This window comes from Ptychodera flava, chromosome 22 (assembly GCF_041260155.1).
Source record: "Ptychodera flava strain L36383 chromosome 22, AS_Pfla_20210202, whole genome shotgun sequence".
Classification (NCBI taxonomy): domain Eukaryota; kingdom Metazoa; phylum Hemichordata; class Enteropneusta; family Ptychoderidae; genus Ptychodera; species Ptychodera flava.
The window spans coordinates 13,039,212-13,059,986 of record NC_091949.1 but is presented as its reverse complement, the minus strand read 5'-3'; the positions used below and the strand labels follow the sequence as shown (position 1 = coordinate 13,059,986).

General features: G+C 37.1%; 1 protein-coding gene across 1 annotated transcript; it reads right to left on the bottom strand.

Moving 5' to 3' along the window:
- Positions 1-156: 156 nt before the first annotated feature.
- Positions 157-20,145, bottom strand: LOC139122725 (BLOC-2 complex member HPS5-like). Its single transcript, XM_070688385.1, has 11 exons — positions 20,095-20,145; positions 16,556-16,692; positions 12,602-12,712; positions 6,987-7,048; positions 6,222-6,405; positions 5,620-5,750; positions 4,886-5,009; positions 4,293-4,375; positions 3,148-3,222; positions 1,544-1,635; positions 157-740 (listed from the first exon to the last, which is right to left on the bottom strand). Exons 2-11 carry the CDS (start codon positions 16,664-16,666, stop codon positions 157-159), a joined length of 1,557 nt encoding a protein of 518 aa, XP_070544486.1. The 5' UTR covers positions 16,667-16,692; positions 20,095-20,145.
- Between the last annotated feature and the right edge of the window lie 630 nt (positions 20,146-20,775).

Here is a 20,775-nt window from a genome sequence, read left to right as displayed (position 1 = left end):
AGACAGAGCCTGAGGTAGAGAAATTTCCCCGTTTTGTCTCACTGCCCTGACCATTGGAGAGAGTCCTGGATAGTACTGGCTGAGTTGCTTGTTTTTCTTCTATCTCACAGTTTGACCACACTTCAATTTCTCCATCGTGCAAATCTTCAAGATTTGTCACCTCCTCTTTTCCTCCGCGCCATGAGCAACAAGTTCAACATCGTCATAGTAAAGGTCAGCCTCAACGTCTTGGGAGACGAGCGATGTTCCAACCCTGCGTTCTGGCACCTGAGGGTTGCCATCGTTAATCTCAGATGATTCAGTTTCAGTCACCAGATCATCATCATCTGATTCAACACTCTGTGTGTTTGCACTCACTTGGTAAATACCCGACTGCATCCGGATGATTCCCTCAAACGACGAAATACTGCTGCGCCTACTGCTAGTTGATGAACTCGCGTCATCCGCATTACTAATTTCAAGGTCATTGAGTAGTTCGGTTAACTTATCTACATATTCCTCCTGATCTTGTAAATGCTCCTGAATATCAGTTACCATGGTAACAGGTAAATATTTCCTAGCCCTGGCAGGAATTGCTACATCCTTGAAGTAACAGCAGAGCTGAGCCGACTGGAGCCACAGCTCATGGGTCGTTAGTTTGGCAATACATTTCTCCACTGAAGATAGAGCTAGTATCTTAACACTGCTGTCAGCCAAGAAGCAGTACAAATCTGCTTTGTAAATAGCAACCTGCTGAACGTCTGTAAGAAAACGTTGTAAAAGTAGTAAACAGGTTACAGTTCAACACATGGACAAATACAGTAACTGCAGATAACGTATACGATTTCATATAGATGGTAACCATGGATATAGATTGATTTCAACTGCAAACTTTTGCTAAGACGTCTCCCTTTTGCCACCTAGTTGGCCATTTTTTTACTTCATTGGCTTCAAGTAGAATTGATTGCACTGAAAAGGAATTCATTTTGAACAGGAAGAAACATAGATGACTAGAAACGTGTTTCACATTGGACGACTTTTAAAGATGGTAATTATCAAACAACATCAATAATAGTCCACGTTTGAATTTTGTCATTATGAAACCAAAGGCCAACAAAAGATGTTGAAACTGAAAGGTTTTAAGCATATTGCTGTGAATTGATATATCATCTACAATTGTAGATCTTGTTTTTTATCCTGTTTTTGACTTTCACATATTGTCCTGTACATATCTTTATTTGATGCTTATTCACTGTGCTTGTTATGTTCTTTCTGGTCAAAATATGAAATGCCTTTTCCTCTTGAAATATCACTAAACAATAAAATCTTAATGTTTCTGAGTTATTACGATAAGTGATTGTTATGTAGGTCAAGAACTTTCAAACTAAAACAATTCAATTTTTGAGTTGAGAACAAAATTCTCATCATGGATATGAATAACACAGGTAGTATTGTGTCAGAGTTAAACTTGAAATGTGATCAATACAGAATGTTTCCTTTTCTTTTGACAGATAAAAATCAATCTCTTTTGTACAGAGACTGTGATAAAACAGAGTTGTCTCACCTTGTAAGTCACTTGTCCAAAGTATAACCCTTTCATTCAGTGGATCAAGAATGTACACTGCTTTCATTGTCCAGCTTAGTAAGTACTGCTCCCTAGATGCATAAAAAAAATTAATGACGGTGGAACTCTCAGTGATAGTAAGTATTTACACATTCAGTGAACTTTGCAAAAGCAGCATGAAATGCCAAAAAGCTGATTTTTACTGTGGTAATGCTTGTTTGCGTTGCTTGATATCACTCCAACAATTTACCTTGCATAAACCAGACAAAGTCAACTCCAAAGAAACAAAAAAATTGCTATCACAACAGTTAAACCAAGTAGGTTTGGTCCCAATGCCTCCACCTTCCCTCTCACCCCCACCCCAATTTTTCAAAAGGAACACATTATCACTAGCCCTACAAATAAGAAGATGGACAGTTCTTCTTATATTTTGAAATGCTCCCATGATTAATATCATAATCTCTACCAGCGACAGGTTGTATGGACATCAAACAATGATACGGAAATTGTGTTTGACTTCAAATCCCTCCTGATTAACCAAGGTGAGTATGCATTGACCAGATGAAGGTTACAGCAGTACAAGTTGCATAAACAGCAATCAGGTATCTGATAGAGTGTATATCTTGACACACTTGAATATTTACCTATAACTAACTCAAGTATAGTCAGGAGGACCTTATATTGGCCAGATTTTCACACAAATATGATTTCAATGAAGCAGAAACTGATGTCCTCTCACAGAATAAAAAGGTACTGATGTTAAGGTAGTAAGGTAGTAAAGTGAAAGACTTAAAACTTTTGCTCAAACTTTCCTCAAGGAATCTTTCAACCATTCTCTTTCAAAATCAAGAATAAAAATCAGGGGTCACCGTGCAAATTTTGGTACTAGAGAAACAAATTAACCTAGATTTACCGATATTTGAAATTCAAAATGGCCGCCATCCCTGTGTTAACTCTACGGAGAAAAATAAAATTTTCGATTTTCCAAAGACTATGACAGTGACAGTGAAAGTTTTTCTTATGCCAAGGGCTTCAAAATGAGCCCCAACAAGTGGTAGATCAGAAAAAAATTGGAAAAGTTTGAGAGTCCAAATATCTGTCCCCGAGGCGCATTCTACCTTAAAGGTAAAATGCATCTAAATTCGCCAGATTTCCACACAAACATGACTTCAGGCACATACAGAAGGACATCATCTTACAACATGAAGATAACAAGGTACAGATGATGAAGGTCAAATGCACATACAAGACCAGATTTTCACATGGACAGACGGAATGATATCATTGCATAGAACAGAGATTTAAAAGTACAGGCAATCAAGGGAAAGTACATCTACATCTACATTGGCCAGATTATTACACAAAGTATGCCTGAAATACTGTAATACGACCCTGATCTTTTTATACATCTGGTATGAAAATAAAAGGAAGGTAGGGTAATTCACCGTATCTTCCTTAATGATAGCTGGCAACTTAATCTTTCTTTCAGATGATTTGGCAAAGAGAATGGCAGCCATTTTGAATATTAAAAGAAGGTAATTTTTGATCATTAGTTTCACTATTAATGAATAATTGATGACACATTCAAGCAATGTCATACTCACTTTATTGGAAGTAACCGGGGAAAACTGACAGACTGTGTTGGAAAGGTCTCACTGTACAGAAATTCTGGACTGTGACTACAAGAAACGAGACAAGTAATGTGAGATGCAGGTATTTTGAATGAGGTAAACGTGTATTTACAATATTTTTATGTTGTAAGAACATATCACTATGGATACTATTTATACATGTATTAAAATCATTCTTAGAATCATAAGCTACAATTCGGGCATTTTACAACATTTTCTTTAAATACTGATTAGACTTAATTATTGACAAAACAAAAGTCTTTGATCTGCAGGCATACAGAAATACTTAGTATTTCACAAGTACACTGAAATACTCAGTATTTCACATGCATATCAGAATACTTAGTATTTCATATGCATACTGAAATATTTAGTATTTCACAAGCATACAGAAATACTGAGTATTTCCCAAGCATACAGAAATACTCAATATTTCACATGCATATCGGAATAGTTAGTATTTCACAGGCATACTGAAATATTCAGTATTTGACAGGCATACTGAAATGCTGAGTCACTTCACAAGCACACTGAAATACTTGAGTTTCACATGCATATCAGATACTTAGTATTTCACATGCATACTGAAATATTTCACTATTTCACAGGCATACTGAAATACTGAGTATTTCACATGTATACTGAAAAATTGAGTATTCACATGCATACTGAAATACTCAGTATTTCACAAGCATACTTAAATACTCAGTATTTCGCAGGCATACTAAAATATTTGATGTATTAAACAGGCATACTGAAATATTGATTACTACGTAAATACTTTTGTTTGTTTTGCATCAGGGGTGCATACCACTTGTATTTGATCTGCCGTGCAAATATCAAAAACATTATGTTATTTCCTGATGCCAGTAAGTATTAAAAATTGCGGAACTATATTTGTTCTCTCAGCATTTGATGAAGCCTTTCCATGCATTTCCTTCAGGCCGCAGTTACTGACATTTGTTACTTGATAACTACTGCCACATGAAAAATCCAAGGCCTTGCGGGATGACACTTTGTTGATGCACAATTTTGTTTCTGATTTCTAGAACTTTTATGCTAGAATGGTCTTCACATGGGGTGGAACAACTGTAGATCAAATATCTTTGATAACCTACCCGTTTCCACAGATTGGAATAGACGGAATTGCCAACATCTGTTTGAACTGGTGTGTGCTAACCACTTCACCATAAATATCAGCCTGAAAGATGGAATATACGGTAAGCCAAGATTAAAGGAAAACGGTGCCTGTGCGAGTTTCTTATATACAAATTATGTATTTTGTGCACAATACCTAGATGCACCTCATCATCATAGCTGCAACATGTAAATTATACGATGTAGATTATGACAGACATGTTTTCACCATCGTACCTTGGATACAGTGTTAACGTTGGTCGTAGGGGTCCCTATCGATGTTTGAGCACAGTTCTGATGACTACATGTATGTATACATGTACATGTACATAGTAGAAATCTCACCAGAGCACATACTACACATTGGTATGGACTCAATACAGTACCTTTTCTTTTCTTAAGTGAAGGAGGACTCCTTGTTTCATTGAAGAAGTTGTCAACAAAAGTTTAGGTCTTTCATTTTCAAGGCTCATACTACATTAATACTGTGTCTGAATTTTGAAATGAATACCCTTCATCTCAAATGCGCAAAATAACAATGTTTTTCCAAACAAAATTAGTTTGTTATATTTACCTGCCATAATCTAGACCCTGGTCTGGCACAGTACACAGTTGATGGTTGGTCTTTGCCATTGTGAATAAAACAAGCACCATATTCACCATCCCTGAGTTTTTTCCCAATTTGCCAGAATTTTTCTCTGAAAAGAATCGTAGGTAGAATTTGACTTGCAAAGTGTCACCACTGTTTTTAGAAAATGGCCATTCATCATGCATTGGCATTGATGTGGTATCCTTGGAAATAAGATTTGTCCAGAAACTACAATATTTTCATTATGGTAGATCGCGCCTCAGGGACAGATATTTGCACTCTCAAACTTTTACAATTCTTTTATGATCCACCACTTGTTGGGGCTCATTTTGAAGCTCTTGAAGAAAGAAAAACTTTCACCGGCTGAGTTTTTCGAAAATCGATTGAGTTGACACAGGGATGGCAGCCATTTTGAAATTCAAAGATCAGTAAATCTTGGGGTAATTTGTTTGTCTAGAACTAAAATCTGCACGGTGACCCCCGATTTTTATTCTTGATTTTGAAAGAGAATGGTTGAAAGATTCCTTGAGGAAAGTTTGAGCAAAAGGTTGTCTTTCACTTTCAAGGCGCATAATACCTTAACATGATGAATACAACCAACCCGACAAGTACATGTACACATTGGCAAAATTAGCTGATTCCCCAAATCACAAATCTCATCTCATATTTTCAAGCATGCACAATGTCCCCATCAATAGCTTGGCAGGACCTTGACCTACCTTGCTGTACTGCAAAGATAACATCGTGTCAGTGTTGAAACCAGAAGCAGCTCATCACTGTAGTCCAACTGTACTATTCTAGAATCTCCATTCAGAATCAGTTCAGTTGGGATTTTAAAGAACCCTGCAGCCTGCAACAATGCAAAAATTAGCACAAAATAAAATTTATGAAAGACAATATGATGAATTCCACTTTGGAGGTTTCCTGGAGTTTTCATCTTATGCTTTCTTTTATCTCTAGCTATTCATAGCTACAAGTATAGTATCGGTGTAAAGTATATGCATACTGGTAGAACGGTATATAAATTTGGATATAAATATACTGTGTCTGTCTGTCTGTCTGTCTGTCTTGTCTTCTGTATGTATTTATGTGTGTACATATGTTATGTATGTATGTACTGAATGTATATCTTTACTATACATGTGAAGACGTTTATAAATTCTAACTTCTTATCTACTAATTTTAAAGCTAGACGATACTTCAAAACTGATATACGTAAGTTTTCTATACATGTACATGTACATGCACATCTTTAAGGCAGAAAAAGATAAATTTTGACAGAAGAAATCTTGTAGGACTCTGATTTGATTAGAGTACTAACCTTGGAAGAAGGGACATTCAGTGAGGTAACTTTTCCTGTCTCATCACCAATAAATACTTTATTACAATTGTTGTCCCAACATAATGCCGTGATAGTACTGTTTTTGTGTTCTGCAGACTGTGTCAGAATTTCTGGCTTGCTGCGTTTCTCCACATTCAACTCCCACACAACTGTGATCCCTCGACTACAAAAATAAAAGACAGATACATGTATACATGCGTTATCTCCCTCTCTCTCTCTCTCTCAATCTCTCTCTCTCTCTCTCTCTCTCTCTCACTATTAATACCCATCCGATAAGTTTAATCTCTCAGAGTATCGTTGAATCTCGCTGGCAGTACTTGGTACTTGGCTTATATGTACATACATGTACTGCGAAAGGTACAGGCCTGACATTAGCCTTGACAGCGCAAGAGCTGCTGACACAAGAGAAAAAGAAAACCCTAACTACATTTTTCTAAACATACTATACAAAATCTGATGATTTTTTAGACATATAGAAAATACATGTAGGGTGTGATGATGATGTCATTGTTGTTCTTGTTGTTTGTGCTAATAACAACATATAATCTGTGGTGTGCAGTTATCAAAAACAAGCGGTGTAAAAGAAATATTGTACTCTCAGCAATGTCACATGGTTTCTACACTAAGATGGAAATATAGTACAGGTATTATATGTGAGACCTCTGTCATGGCCTGTACTAAGGAAAGATCTGTAATTTACGTGACAAACAGATGTTATGCGAATATTATAAATGCTTTACTCACCTTGAAGTCAGAGCAAGGAGATTGTCATTGCTGGCAAAGGTGATATGGGTCAATGAACCTCCCTAGGTAAACAGAAACTAAGATTCAAGATCAAATAGAACACCAAAAATTCTCATATTCCTGAGAGTCTAACGCAGCCAAGTATTTCTCAGTGAATGCAACAGACAAAGTTATGCAATTCCCATCAAATTACCCACTTGCTATCCTCTGCATTCTATTTTCCATTTACAAAATACTAGAAGTCATATGCTTTGCTTAATTAAGGAAAAGAAAAGAGTGTTTATTGTCATGTCCAGTCTTTTGCAGGTTAATAAGTAAGTAATTTATTGCGTTTCAAGGCCTTGGGCCAAATGCAAGGAGAACATCCAGCTCTCAGTAAAGTTATCCATCACACAAAATACAGACATGAAATAAATGATACAATATTTACAAAATACTCACAAAAATAAATTGAAGATTAAATTCTTCATACTAATAGTTGCAGATGGCTGCTGTTTTCACAGCCATGGCTTTGTAGATATATTTACAAATATTCATTAATACCTGGGGATCTTTAGAACTCATAAGCCTTTTGAATTTATCATAGTTTGGATCAAGAAAGGTACATGGTGGTAAAAACTTAACTCTAATACTGTCGTACAATGAACAAATTAACAAAAAGTGATACTCGTCCTCAACGTCACCGGAGTTACAGATCTTACAAATCTACGTTTCGGTTCTATTCCTTGATGACGACCAACTTCTACCTCTAGAGGGAGAGACGAGCATCGAAAACGAGCTAGTGCGTGTATAAATTTGCATTACAAGTCAAAGTTAAATACTTTTCAGGTTCAAGAAGACTTTTAAATGTGCAGTAAGTACGTAATTTAGGTTTGCCTGTTGCATTGACTGACCAATGTTGTTTACAAATATCAACCACCCTGGAGTGAAAACAATTGAGAAAAACGTTCTTATTCCCTACTTCCTGAGCAATCCAGGCATAACCAAATCCATATGAATAAAGAATATTTTTAACTGAAGTGATCCATGTGTGCCTTCCTAGGTTATCTAGAATTCTTAGCATATTGTAAGCATGTCTTGGGAGTCTATTTGTAGGCATTTCGATAAGCTTTAGCCAGTAACTTATACATTTGCGTAAAGTATGTGAAAATATCGGCAAACGTCCACATTCCCCTATAACTGCTTCATTAGTAGTATTATTTGGAACCGCCAGTAGTCGTCTGCACCATTTTCTTTGAATTTTTTCAATACTGTCATAGTATTGGAATCCCCAGATTTCTGCACCATAAGTCAAAATTGGTATAATCATCGAATCAAATAGTCTGAAGTGAACCTTAAAAGAAAAACTGTCAAATTTTCTACTAGCTATTGAGAGAACATTCATTGCTTTGTTAGCTTGGCTAGCTAGGGCCGAGACTGCTTTCGACCATACATTCGTAGATGATAATAACAACCCAGATATTTGTAATAGGGAACTACATCGATTGCAGTATTACCAAAATACCATTTCTCTAGAGGCGACTTCCTACCTGCCTTACGGAAGATAACAACTTTCGTTTTGTTTAAATTAACTTTCATCTGCCAGTGCTTACAGAACTCATGCAAAATGTTAATAAGGTGTTGTAAATTGGCAATCGAATCTGCAAAAATTACAACGTCATCTGCGTAAAAAAGTGCAAATAAGTCGTACATATCTTGTGTCAGTTGTATTCCTATCCGCCCGGCAGAAAACAACATTGAATTGAGTTCTTCTATAAAGAGTGAAAATAAGATCGGACTAAGGATACATCCTTGTCTAACACCGTTAGGGCAGTCAAAATAATCTGAAGTGACATTATTTGATCTGACACACGCTTTGACTCCACTGTACATGGACTGTAATATACGGTACATTTTGTCATTTACACCGAGATATTTCAATTTATACAACAACAAAGAATGGTTAATTGTATCAAACGCCTTTGCAAAGTCAACAAACAAGCAATAAAGTTTCCCTCTTCTGACACTGAGATATTTCTGAATAATGGCATGGAGGACAAATAAATTGTCGACTGTGCTGTGATTTTTACGGAAGCCAGCCTGGCAATCTGAGAGAAGATTCGCGTCTTCTACCCAATTTGTAATTCTCTGATTTAAAACAGCAGTGAAAATTTTACCTAATGCATTCAAAAGAGAGATCCCCTATAATTGTTGACATCGCTTTTGCAACCTTTTTTGAAGAGTGGAATAATTATTGAGATAGACCACTCATGTGGAAAAGTACCGGAGTCAAAAATGAAATTGAACAGTTCAGTTAAAAGAGGCAAAATTACATCACTAGAAAACTTGTAAAACTCGTTGGGGATCCCGTCTGGTCCCGGGGCTTTACCGTCTTTTAGACTCTTCAGGCATTCAAGACTTCTTCCTCTGTAAATCTAGAATTAAGAGATTCATTGAGGCCTGTATCGGAATTTACTGAATCATCAATATTGTTAAATTCGTCTTCAAGAGAGGTTGACAGAATATGTTCAGTTGCTGTGTTATCTATGCTATTAAGTAAAGAACTGAAGTGATTGTACCATGTCTGAATATCAATACTCTCATCTCGGCCACGTCTTTGATTTAGCACTGATTTCAAAGCTGACCAAAAGTCGTTCGCTCCTTAAAGTTTAGAGCAAGCTTCATTTAATTGCCTCCTAATACGGGCCTGGTATTCTCTTTTACTGTCTCTACAAATATGTCTAAATCTGGCTTTAGCTGTCATGTAATCATTTAAAACAGCATTTGAACCAACATCTCTGAAAAGTTTTAGTTTCGCATACATGACACGTTTCGACTCAGTACACGCCCTATCAAACCATTGTGGCTGACTGCCAGTATGTTTTGAATGGTTTACTTTTGCAGAGACCTTCAGAGCCAGCGGACATTAGCGCTTCATTCAGCTTACCAATGGTGTCTTGAAAATTGGGCAAAGAATTTTTCGCTTTTTGCAATAATGACTGGACGCTTGCAGACATAATATTTGGCCGAAAAGAATTCTTACAATTTTCTGTCCAGCGAAAGCGGACAGATCCAGAAGTTGAAGTGGACGGATGTTTTTTATTCTGATGCAAATGAGTGTTGGCTGCCTCCAGTCTGCAAATGAGTGGAAAATGGTCAGATTCAACCCGTGGCAATACATTAAAATAAGTGACGTAACTAAACATTTCAGATGACGAAATATATAATCGACCACGCTACAGCCATTGGATGTCACACAAGTGACATTCCCAGCTTTATCGTCGTGTAAGCGACCATTCAAAACGTGGATGTCAAACACTTGCATAAATTTAACATATCTCTTCCTGCTTCATTAACATGCTCGTCCTTGGAATTTCTTTCCATCTGGAAAGTATCTGGTTCATAGTCTAAAATATTGATTGGTACATGTCTGATTGAGTCATCAACGATAAAATCTGAGAGTGACCCAGTTCTGGCGTTAAAATCACCACCCAACAAACCAGTGATTCTGGATTGAAAGAACGAAAATCAGTTATAAACGCTTCAAGTGCATCGAATTTGTCTGTCTTATCGTCTGGTTTAAAGTAACAGCAGCGCCATAAAGAACGTCTTTGTTGAAAGGGAAGAGCGTTTTATTGAGATGAAGAAAAATGCAATTTTCATTAGAACTCTTTATTTCCTTGACTTTGTTTGCAATATTGTGGTGAACGTAAACCGCATTTCCCCCACTCGGACGTCCTCTCTGGCTGCGTCTAAAAGCTGGAAATTTATAAGAAACATAACTATCTAGTAGTCGACAGAGTCTGTATCGCAACAGAAAGTTTCTACCAACCCAATTATGTCAAAATGTTTACAAAATGTAAGAAATTCAGAAACTGAGCGTTTAGCCTTTAAACCCTGATATTCCAGAACAGAAATGAAATGTCAGTTTTCTTTAGGCCCTGGCCGTATCCCTATGGATGTGAGCGTGTGTGACTTCACGACTTGCCCCGTTGATTCATCGACTTTATAAATGGTCTTCTGGCCGTTAGCTGCGGTATGTATCAGTTTATCAAAACGGACGAGCGCTTTAGAACCAACATGTTCGTCTAGCAGGATTTTACGGCGGGTCAGCAATTTGGCGCGAATATTACGGACTCTCTTCGTGAAGTCTTCGCCAATACTGATACTAGAGTTGCGTAATTTACTTGCCTTCGAAAGAATAAGGACTTTGTCTTTGAACTTTGTCAGCATTGCTATGATCGGCTTTGCTCCACGTGTTAACGGAGCGTAGTTCAAACGGTGGCACCTTTCGAACTGAATATCTTCTGAAATTTCCAGCTCATTTTTCAGCACATCTTTGACTTTCTCCTCAGCTTCTTCCCAAGTTTCATGAGCGTTTCCTTGTTCCAAGCCGTAGAACAATAAATTGTTCCTTCGACTCTGGTTCTCAAGCTTGTCTTTGTCTCGTTGGATTTGTTCATTTTCTCGTTTCAGACCTGCTATTACTTCTTTAAATTCGTCGTAAGATTTCTGTTTTGATTCGAGTTCTGAAATTCTTACTCTGTTATGGTCAGTCGACTCTCGTAATTCGTTCATTTCGTCTTCTATATTGTCCATTCGAGACTGCAATCTGTCAAGTTTAGCGTTCATTTCCCTCGAATCATGGAGAAGTATATCGAGTCTTTCTACGATACCTGCGATATCATTTTTTGTAGCAGAATCTTCTCCCGAACCTGTGCTCTGATTACCGGAACGGAGATTAGGACCTGGATTTCTCTCCACATTCCACCGATGACAAGTAGACTGAGAAGGCAAAGCTTTATAGTCAATGACAGCTTGCAATTGACCAGAGGTATCTGCAGGGCGGCCATCTTTGGGAGAGTTTGCTGACGTGTCGGGTCGCCGCCAGCAAATTTCCCGATTTTCACGCGATACTGTTCCGTGGCGATCCCCATTTCCCTGCGAGTACTTCAAACAGGTATTCTTGACGTTCAGGCAACTTCAAACACCACCAAAGAAACTTTTTGAGACATTTATCTGGACAAAGTTACGGAGCTGACTATTACACGTCTGCACTGTGCGACGCTCCCATTGTTCTCCGCAGGTTAATAAGTAACTTAAAATATGGCTCTATCCAATTGAAAGTTTTCATTCTTAAAAGACAGCCCTCAGCCTTGGAGTTAAAGGTTGACTTGTGAACCACAAGATTAAGTTTCCTTATATTTTGAATATATCCTATAATGTCTAATAAATGATGAATAATAAGAGGAGTAGAGAATTTTATGAAACCTTTGTCATTCTCGGACTTTAAAGATCGGCATTTAATAATGAAAAAGGTTGTCCATCAAATTACACAACAGTAACGACCATTGATGAACAACAAACATTTGTGTTACACCAGTTTTCAGGCACAGACCACAGACATTCTCCAGAGTCTTATGGTACAATGCATTGACATACTGGGTTATGCTTCAAGTATAGACTGTAAGACCCGTCGCTTTAGGGTGCTCTCTACACTCCAGATCGTAGACAGCGCCCTCCAGCCATGGATCTTTCAGTCTAGCTTCTGGTATAAATATGATGAATCACAACTTGAGTATCATAGCACTAATGTACTTGTATGTTGTATCATTCAGCCCATTAAGTTTACTGACCTTGTTTGCTAAGACTTGGAGATATTTGTGCGAGTCTCGGCGGAAGAGATATAAACCACCAGTGGAAGCCCCAAATGCTATAAATCTTCTTGACACTGCGACACATGTGTACTATCAAAGGAATAATTCAAGATGGTAGTTTGGGGTTAATGCTGTAAAAGAGGTTTATTATGGCATGCTTACCAATAAATACAACCATAACAGTACTAGAATATTCACATGTACTTGCAATCTGACACATAAATGCATTCTGGGTAAAATACAGTTTTGTAAATTCTGTCAAATCAGATTCTCACTACCTGTCATCCTTTTGGGAACACTTTAGAACAGTAATGTATATTTAGTGTTTTCAATTGTTTTTTAATTTTTGCTTTATTGCTTATTTGACATTGACCTGAAGTAAAGATAATTTTTTTTTTCAGGTAATCTTCCTGAAAGCAAGAAAAGCACAGTAAATAATTCCAATGGCACTCCATTCGGGTCACATGCATAAATTGAAGTAAATTATAAGATTTCCCATGGTGTATTGAGGTGGAAAGACAAAATTTGTCATATCATATTGGGCCCCTTAGTCTACCCAGAAATCCAACAATTTTACCAAACTGTCAATCCACAACAATCACACAGACTTTTAGTGATAAAAGTCAAAGCCGCTGGTACACTTAGCCTGCGTGTCATACATTTGCAATGCAAATACTCAACAAAATATCAAGTCTAGCAATGAAAAAAAATAGCGTCAATGACACTGTAGCTCCCATCCTGGACTATTTAGTGTTTGTTCTCTGGTCAGATATTTGAACATGTGTGAAAGGGATAAAGTGCATGAAGTGAAAATACTTAAATGTAATGTACCGGAGACAGTGAAATATGTTTAATGTATTTATTCAGAATATAAAATGGAAAAAATACAGAATTAGATATATCGAATACTGTGATACAACCATTAACTCAACAAGTCATTTCCAATGACATAGTCCCCACTTGTAATAGGAGTATTAGTCTTGATGGGGCAGGAAAATGTGGTCATTAAGAAGTATCACTGGAGTGTATATGTGTGAGATCTATGGGCACATAGGTCTATGTCGTTGTTCCCAATTTGAAACACATGAGGCACGTCTAAGTTATGGTTCTAAATCGGGAAAAAAGATCAGACCTCTAGCAGTATTGGCCAGCCAAGAAATACATATGCGCATTATAAATGAGGTACAAGATGTGACATCTTAAGGTCTAATATCCTATCAAAATTGGAGGGTATAGAACTTGTGGTTACTGAGATATGCATATATATGTATAATCAAGGTCAAAGGTCATCGAGGTCACATGACATTAAAAAAAAAATTATATTGCTAATTAATCCCTATATGCCAAAAAATCAGATCTCTAGCTCTATTCGCTTGCCCAGAATTAGATGTGTACATAATTAATGACGTAAAGCATGTGTTGTCATAAGGTCTCCCATCCTACTAAATACAAAGGACATAGCACTTGTGGTTACTTATTTATTGACATAAACATATATTTTAGGTAAAAGGTCATCGAGGTCACATGACATTTGGTCAAAAAAATTTCTCTCCTATAGTTATCCCTATATACCAAAAATCAGACATCCAGCTCTATTGGCTTGCTCAGAATGAGATATGTGCATAATTATTGAGGTACAGTATGTGGTGTCATAAGGTGTCCAATCATACCAAATATGAAGGGTGTAGCACTTGTGGTTACTGAGTTATGGACAAATATGTATATTTGAGGTCAAAGGTCACCGAGGTCACCTGACATTTTGTCAAAAAAATTGTATTGCTAAGTTATCCCTATATACCAAAAATCAGACCTCTAGCTCTATTGGCTCGCTCAAAATTAGATATGCACATAATTAATGAGGTACAATATGTGGCGTCATAAGGTGTCCTATCATACCATACATGAAGGGTGTAGCACTTGTGGTTACTGAGTAATAGACAAATATGTATATTTGAGGTCAAAGGTCACCGAGGTCACGCGACATTTTGTCAAAAAAATTGTATTGCTAAGTTATCCCTATGTACCAAAAATCAGACCTCTAGCTCTATTGGCTCGCTCAAAATTAGATATGTGCATAATAAATGAAGTACAATATGTGGCGTCATAAGGTGTCCCATCATACCATACATGAAGGGTGTAGCCCTTGTGGTTACTGAGTTATGGACAAATATGTATATTTGAGGTCAAAGGTCACCGAGGTCACGTGACATTTTGTCAAAAAAATTGTTTTGCTAAGTTATCCCTATATACCAAAAATCAGACCTCTAGCTCTATTGGCTCGCTCAAAATTAGATATGTGCATAATTAATGAGGTACAATATGTGGCGTCATAAGGTGTCCCATCATACCATATATGAAGGGTGTACCACTTGTGGTTACTGAGTAATGGACAAATATGTATATTTCAGGTCAAAGGTCACTAAGGTCACGTGACATTTTGTCAAAATATCCGAGATATCTGCATGAACGGATGGACTCACGGATGGACGAACAGACGGACATGACCCAATCTATAAGCCCACTGGACTTCATCCACGGGGACTAAAAATTGTGTCACTACATCCTTTTTGCAATATGAGAAACTAAATTTTATTTTTCGTGGCCTTATACATGGGAGTCTATGGAGATCCGCCTTATACATGGGAGTCTATGGACGTGTAAACTAAAAATACGCAAATTTCAACACGATTTGCCCAAATTTGGGAAAGGTCACTCCTATGCACTTCCATACCAAGTTTCAAATCAATCCGACTTGTGGTGTCAGAGAAGACGATTTTTTTTGACCAAAAATGGGAGAAATTTACAAAAAAATTCATGAAAAATAGCAAGTCCAAGATACTGACCCAAGATTTGCACAATCATTTCAGGTCAGCCCAAAGTACTTACATGCTAATTTTTATGTAATCTGCTCAGTGGTTATTGAGTTTTTCAATTTTGACTGTTTTTACATTTTTTCACTTAATTTGCATATTTTTGGCAATGACAACTTCATTTGAACAAAATCTCATCTACAGCCCATCATCCATGTACACACCAAATATCAAGATGAAATGTACAGCGGTTTTGGAGTTTTTGATGTTGACGGACAGACATACAGACATACAGACATACAGACACACAGACATACAGACATACAGACATACATACATACAGACATTTCCCTAGCCTATAAGAATAGCTTCCATTGCCATATATATATATGGCTATGGGAGCTAAAAACACATGCTTACACTACAAAAATTATTGTTTCTTATATGCAGCATACTACTGCAGTAAAGCATTATAATTTCATAATGAACCTAACATTGATTCTTGCACGAGGTCGCTATGATGCTACTATAAACCTTACTTTAATAATGCTCTAAATCATTATCACTCTATAATTCACCTCGCCCTGATTCTGCACCAAGTCATTATTATTCTGTTATTCACCTTTTGATACTGCACTCCGTCACTCCATATTATTCCATCATTCACCTTACCCCTATAATGCGCTAATTCATTTTATTCTATAATTTACCTTTCGTAATACTGCACTATGTCTTTATCATTCTCTTCTTCAATTTTTACCCTATCACTCACCAAGTCATCATCATATTTTTTTATTTTTCCTTTTTTTACAATTAAAGGTATACAGTCACCTGTAATCTGAATATGCCCATATATAGTCAAAGGGGTGTTCCTTGGTATTCAAAATGCCCATGTGAGGGCGCTTTTTTAAAAAGCGGCCATCCGCTTACAATCTGTGATTGGTTAGATTTCCTCTTTCTATGGTAACTGTGGCAAAATTGGAACAGGTGACAGTATACCTTTAACCTTTACGCTTAATCCTGCACCAAATCATCATCATTCTATTATTTCCCATATTTCTAATTATTTCCCATAATACCCTGATACTATACACCAAGTACCTATCATTCTATTTAACTGTACCTTGATTCTTGCAGAACTTTTGATTGGAAGTAGGAGATCATCAGCTGAGTTCCATTCAGCCAGGATATGACGCCCTCTATAGGTGAAAGAATCGCTCAGTGATTCTGTCATTCTCTTGCTGTCATGGTTACAGTATGCTGTTGAAGAAAAGTCAAATGTTGTCAAATTATGACTGAACTGTCAAAAGGGATAATTCTGATCAGTAGGGATTACCTGCTTACTCTAAATCCTATAACGTTTTATCAGACTTTATGGAAATATAATAAGTTTATGCCTGAGTACAAGCATGCACATTGACCGGGTTAAAGGTCAACAAGAGGACTGGTACAGGAATAAATGAACTTTGGTGGGAAAAATCATGAATCAGTCTCTCCTGATTCTACAGTTAATGAAGCTTATAGTCTAAATGTTGCCTTAAAAAATACAAAAAGCAGAAAGTACTCATGACTGAAATTTGTGAACCCTCTTAGGGGTGACGTCAAAAGTTCAATGAAGGATAAAAAACTTAATTCTTTTAGTTTGGGGGTGGGGGGGTTTTGACCTAAAAAAGTTTCTATCCTACAAATCGATTTAAGGTAAAAATTGCCAGGGGAATGAATATCTTGAAAAAATAGAGCAGAAATGCACACTTTCGTGTTGAAGCCAGCGGAGGGAGTTGTTTTAACAGGGTGCAGAGCTGCACCTGGCCTAGTTAGTGTAAACAATGCAGGCTGTTGGCCTCTGTTGCACCATAGGGTAGTTTCTCTACTGTCTATATGGTTGCACTCGGAATTTATAATTGTATTTTGTTACATTTCTGGTGCACGTGTAATCCGCCTGAATGGAGTACCGGTAGTGTGAACTGAGTTGTTACAACCACCAGGACAGTTGAGATAGTTTTTATACCTCTGGAAGGAGAAACCTGGACTTTATTGTTGTTGTTCTTGTTCATTCATTGTTAGTATGTTGTATTTATATTTGATGAAATACAAAGTGTGTTCCCAATCTTAAGCCCCACTAGCTTTATCTTTTAGCATTATTTTTATGATTTTACTTCCAAACTAAAATAAGATGGTGACAATGTAGTCATTTAGGTCTGTGTACACACTTATAACTACCTGCCGGGGCTATATATGCAATTTTGAACAAGAGAAAGATTACACTGCGATTAAATGTTCGCCCAAACATTAAATCACAGCTCTAGCCCCATGCAGAAAAGCTAAAACCTTGATACTATGCATATCTGCACTGAAATCTTCATATAAACTGCACAGAGTAGTCCGAATTGTAATGCATGAGGGTGAATGTTTTCAACTATGACATATGTTCTGATTCCTTTGTAATATTACCAATTCTTGAAAATGCCAGGAAATCAAAAATTAAAATTTTAATTTACATGTGAAATGTTTCTGAAAGGAATGGTTTCCTAATGCAGTAAAAGTTCATATCTCTTCAGAGTGTAGATTTCAGAAAGGAGAGAAAAGGTAGATAATTTGAGGTCAACAAATTTCAAGAGTTACAGCTAGTGGGGCTTTAACGATGCATTACTTTATTTCACCCCTAAATTGACTGATCCTTATCTTTGCTTTACATAGAAAGAGCCTTGCAACAGGTTCAATATAAGTCAATTAAGTTTCTAGGGGGGTGGGGGGGTTTGGGGAGAAACTAAGGGAATTAAGTTTTTTATCCTACATTGAACTTTTGACGTCGCCCTTATGGCCTTTGCATTATTTTAGAATGAAATATCACAACTTTTCCAGTACTTGTGGATAAAACAGGGAGGTTTCTTCCATAACAGCAGAGACTGAAATTGATTGTCTGCAGATTTGCTTTTTATTCATTTTTCGGTGACTTCAAATTGATGATAGTACAATAAAAAATGAAATATGTCCATACAACAATCATACTACAGGGAATGTGGCAGTATGAAAAATATCAGAATATACTTAAATCCAAGTTCACCATTCTTAGTCAATCAAAGTCAAAACACTGAAGTTTATCTGTCAGGGAATGGGATCTATGATGTTTTAGTCTTCATACTTTTGGACTTTGGATTTTTTATGGTGTTGCTAATAGTAAATAAACATTCTTATCATTGAGTCGGAAAGATTAATAACATGCTGAGTGCTGGATACTCATAAAAACCTTGGACCCTCTTAACTGCAAGGTCACATTATTCCATTTCATGTACAAGGAGTCTAGAACAAAATTCCCAGGAATAAAGGCATGCTTTAAAACTTGGATATAAGTATTCACTGACATACTGGGTGGTCACTGAAAATGGTGGGAATAATGAAAAGGAGTGTGATTAACCAAAAGGCAGACAACATCGCCAACAGTTTGCCTATGGAATAGACTCAAGAGTGGAGTACTTCTGCAAGTTTTGATTTAGATTTCAACATTCTTGTAGAGAATAATGAGCATGCATTGGAAATACCCTTGATGGCATATTTTTACATCTTCTCACTATATCAGGATGCTTAGAAACTCTATAGGCTTAGTCTGATTTTCTTTCCTATTAATTATAATATATGCTATCTATCATGAATTTATGATATATTGTATGTATATTCAAACTGACCATTGCTCAAATATCAACTATGCTGTACTGTATTTGCCTGATCACAAGCATATTTGCCTTCTTTTGCAAACTTCAATAAACTTGGAGAACAGACTGATTCTGAAATGGTAGTGGTGGGCATTTTCACAAGGAATGTGAAATATCAAACTGTCTCTATAAATAAATTTTTGAATATTGATGTTCGCTTCTTTGAGGGGTAAGTATCGTGTAGAGGTTATGGTAATGATTGTCTTTCAAAACAAATGATCAAACAGGAAAGCTTTCTATTTCATAAAATCTACCGCCATCACATATTTATGCTCTGTACGACAACAATTGATCTTTCCTGGGTAGGAGGTGTAGCTGGCTTACAATTGACCTCTGCTGACATAACACGCTGATCAGTCATATGACACAGCTGTGCCCCACGGCTGAATTTTACAACGTTCTGCGGCATGCCCTAGATCTTTATTCATTTCGGGTCATTAACACCCCTTTCACAATTACTTCTCATTTCTACGTTACGGTTTATGGTATAACCACATGCCTTTCAGTCACTCTTGCATGGCGAACGCACACGTTCGTTCAACCTCAGGGGGCGGAGTCAATAACAGAGAGAGCAAAACTTGAGACAGAATGTACATGTACTCACTTATGTAGACTTCCTAGCCTGACATTTCACGACATCTCGAGAAAATAAGACCATCATTTCAAACGGCTGGGAAATTAATCTGCATTCCGATTCCTCAATTGTGAACTCGGCGAGAACAATGTGTATGTTTGTTCTGTTATTTTACGCAAAGCCAGTGCAGTAGGACTGTCACACACACTGTGTGTTATATACTATCCAAAATACAATGTGGTCATTACGCAGTTGAAAATGAATGAAGAAATTTCAGAGAGAAGACGGAAGTGCTATGGTATTATACACTAAAGTTACAACATAGTCACCTCTTCCTGAAGCTTAGCGGGAAGTAGTGTATGGTCAGTGACAACTTACAAATGAAGCAGTAGGCATTGCATCGTCCGTCCGTCCGCCATGTTTCTGTAGTCATGTGACATTCCCGTGGTGCAACACTTCAGCAACGAGTTTGAAACTTCATCTGTGTTGTGCGCAGGCCTAAGGGACCGGTCGTTTTCAACCAACGACAGGGGGGTCATGAAAAAGAGGAAGTCGAGTGCGGGGGGGGAGACATTTTGAAATGTACCATCACAATTGAAAACAACACATGGTAACTTCTTTGTCATTTGCTACAATCCCCATCAAACGACAACGTCGAAGATAATTGAAGACTACCTTTGCTTTTGGGGGGCCGGGGGGGGATAAGAGGGGGCTTTCGTAGTCAAATTGTAAAAATATATACAGCATACTTCTAATAAGTCTCGTAGATAGAAGGTTTAGGTCAAAACATTACGTGTCTCTGTCAATATGCCTTCAGAAAACAGGGCAGTTTGTTTGTTTTGTTTGTCTGTTTTTGTGTTGTAATAGGGCAAATTTTAGCACACGTGAATTTTACAATAATCAAAGATACTTTTGTGATCGAAGGGTTTTTAGTAAGGTAGGGCGTATTATCGGAAAGATATTTTTTGTTTTGCCTTAGGCCCAAAAAATGTATCAAAAGTGACAAGGCCAGCATTATGTGATATTTTCACAAATGTTTTTTTATGTAAGATTTATTTT